This window comes from Sinocyclocheilus anshuiensis, unplaced genomic scaffold (genome assembly GCF_001515605.1).
Source record: "Sinocyclocheilus anshuiensis isolate Anshui unplaced genomic scaffold, SAMN03320099.WGS_v1.1 scaffold1450, whole genome shotgun sequence".
NCBI classification, from domain to species: Eukaryota; Metazoa; Chordata; class Actinopteri; order Cypriniformes; family Cyprinidae; genus Sinocyclocheilus; species Sinocyclocheilus anshuiensis.
Window position 1 is genome coordinate 390,768 of NW_015558640.1, and position 1,431 is coordinate 392,198.

A 1,431-nucleotide genomic window follows, 5' to 3' on the forward strand; every position below is an offset into this window, starting at 1 on the left:
AAAAAATATATATATATATATATATATATATATATATATATATAAGCTAATTCAAAATATTAGTAATTACTGTAATAGTGTATAAATAATCCTAAAATAACACTCATGTGCACTGGCCAATATTAGCATTGTTTAATTCCTGGTTTATGAATTGTTCAGTGTTTAAATCACATAAATCAGCTTAGTTTGATCTCTTTTTGAGAGACAAAATTAACCGGTTATTGATATCTTCTGTGGCACGTTATAATGTTTTAATACCTGATTTTAGCATGTAAAGAAACCAAATATACAAATAAAAGCCAGCCATCTTTTCTGGGGATGTTAAAGTGGTTTCCAGGTCTGGGAAAGTGATAGAAAGTAATAAAATGTTTTGGGGGAAATCCTAAAATTCATGTTGTGAAGTTGCTGTTCATGAGCGCAGACGTTTTTATAATATGTGTCCCTGCAGCACAAAAGCAGTCATAAGTCGCTGGGGTATATTTGTAGCAATAGCCAACAATACATTGTATGGGTCAAAATTATACATTTCTCTTTTATGACAAAAATCATTAGGATATTAAGTAAAGATCATGTTCCATGAAGATATTTAGTACATTTCCTACTGTAAATATATCAAAACTTAATTTTTGATTAGTAATATGCATTGCTAAGAACTTCATTTGAACAACTTTAAAGATGATTTTCTCAATATTTAGATTTTTTTGCACCCTCAGATTCCAGATTTTCAAATATTGTTCTATCCTAACAAACCATACATCAATGAAAAGCTTATTTATCCAGCTTTCAGATGATGCATAACTCTCAATTTCAAAAAATTGACCCTTATGACTGGTTTTGTGCTCCAGGGTCACATGTAATCAGAAGTGACCGGATGGAAATTGATTGGTCAGAATGTGTGAAGCTGGTTCTCATTATTGATCCTAGCATTGCATTGATCATTGGCTAGGGTTTGTGCGGATGTTAGTGTTGATCCGGTGACCTGCTGGACTAGACCTGATGTTCAGGTGTCCTTCTCCAGTTTTTTGCATTCTCTGTTTGTTTTGTCTGATAGAATGAGGAGTGCAAAGATCCTGCGTCCTCCTCATAGCAGCTGTTGTTGTGGGATGAAGCTGTTGATGTTGTGTTTGCTGGTTCAGGTTTGCGTCCCGGTGGTGTCTGTGCGTCTGGTGAAGAAACACAAGACGGCTGGACTGGTTCCTAACGGACTGGCCATCACCACCAACAGCAGCCAGAAGGTGCCGAGCGTCCAGAGAGAGCTCATGCTGCATTTGACCCAGAAATCTCTGTCATATCTCCATTGTTTCTCTCAGATACAAACTACACAAACCAGAGCAAACGGAGATCTCGATATAAAACTCCCATCAAACAAAAACATTATGCATCATCCAAACATCATTAAAGCACTAATATATCATAGTATATATATATATA

The 1,431-nt window shown here is 35.6% G+C and overlaps 1 protein-coding gene across 1 annotated transcript in view; it reads left to right on the forward strand.

Annotated features, from left to right (window-relative positions):
* LOC107680900 (GRAM domain-containing protein 2-like) overlaps window positions 1-1,431 on the forward strand; it is a 26,484-nt gene that overhangs the window by 22,023 nt on the left and 3,030 nt on the right. The window contains exon 6 of the mRNA XM_016476972.1: window positions 1,137-1,235. Within this exon, the coding sequence (XP_016332458.1) occupies window positions 1,137-1,235 (99 nt within the window). The remainder of the gene's footprint in view (window positions 1-1,136; window positions 1,236-1,431) is intronic.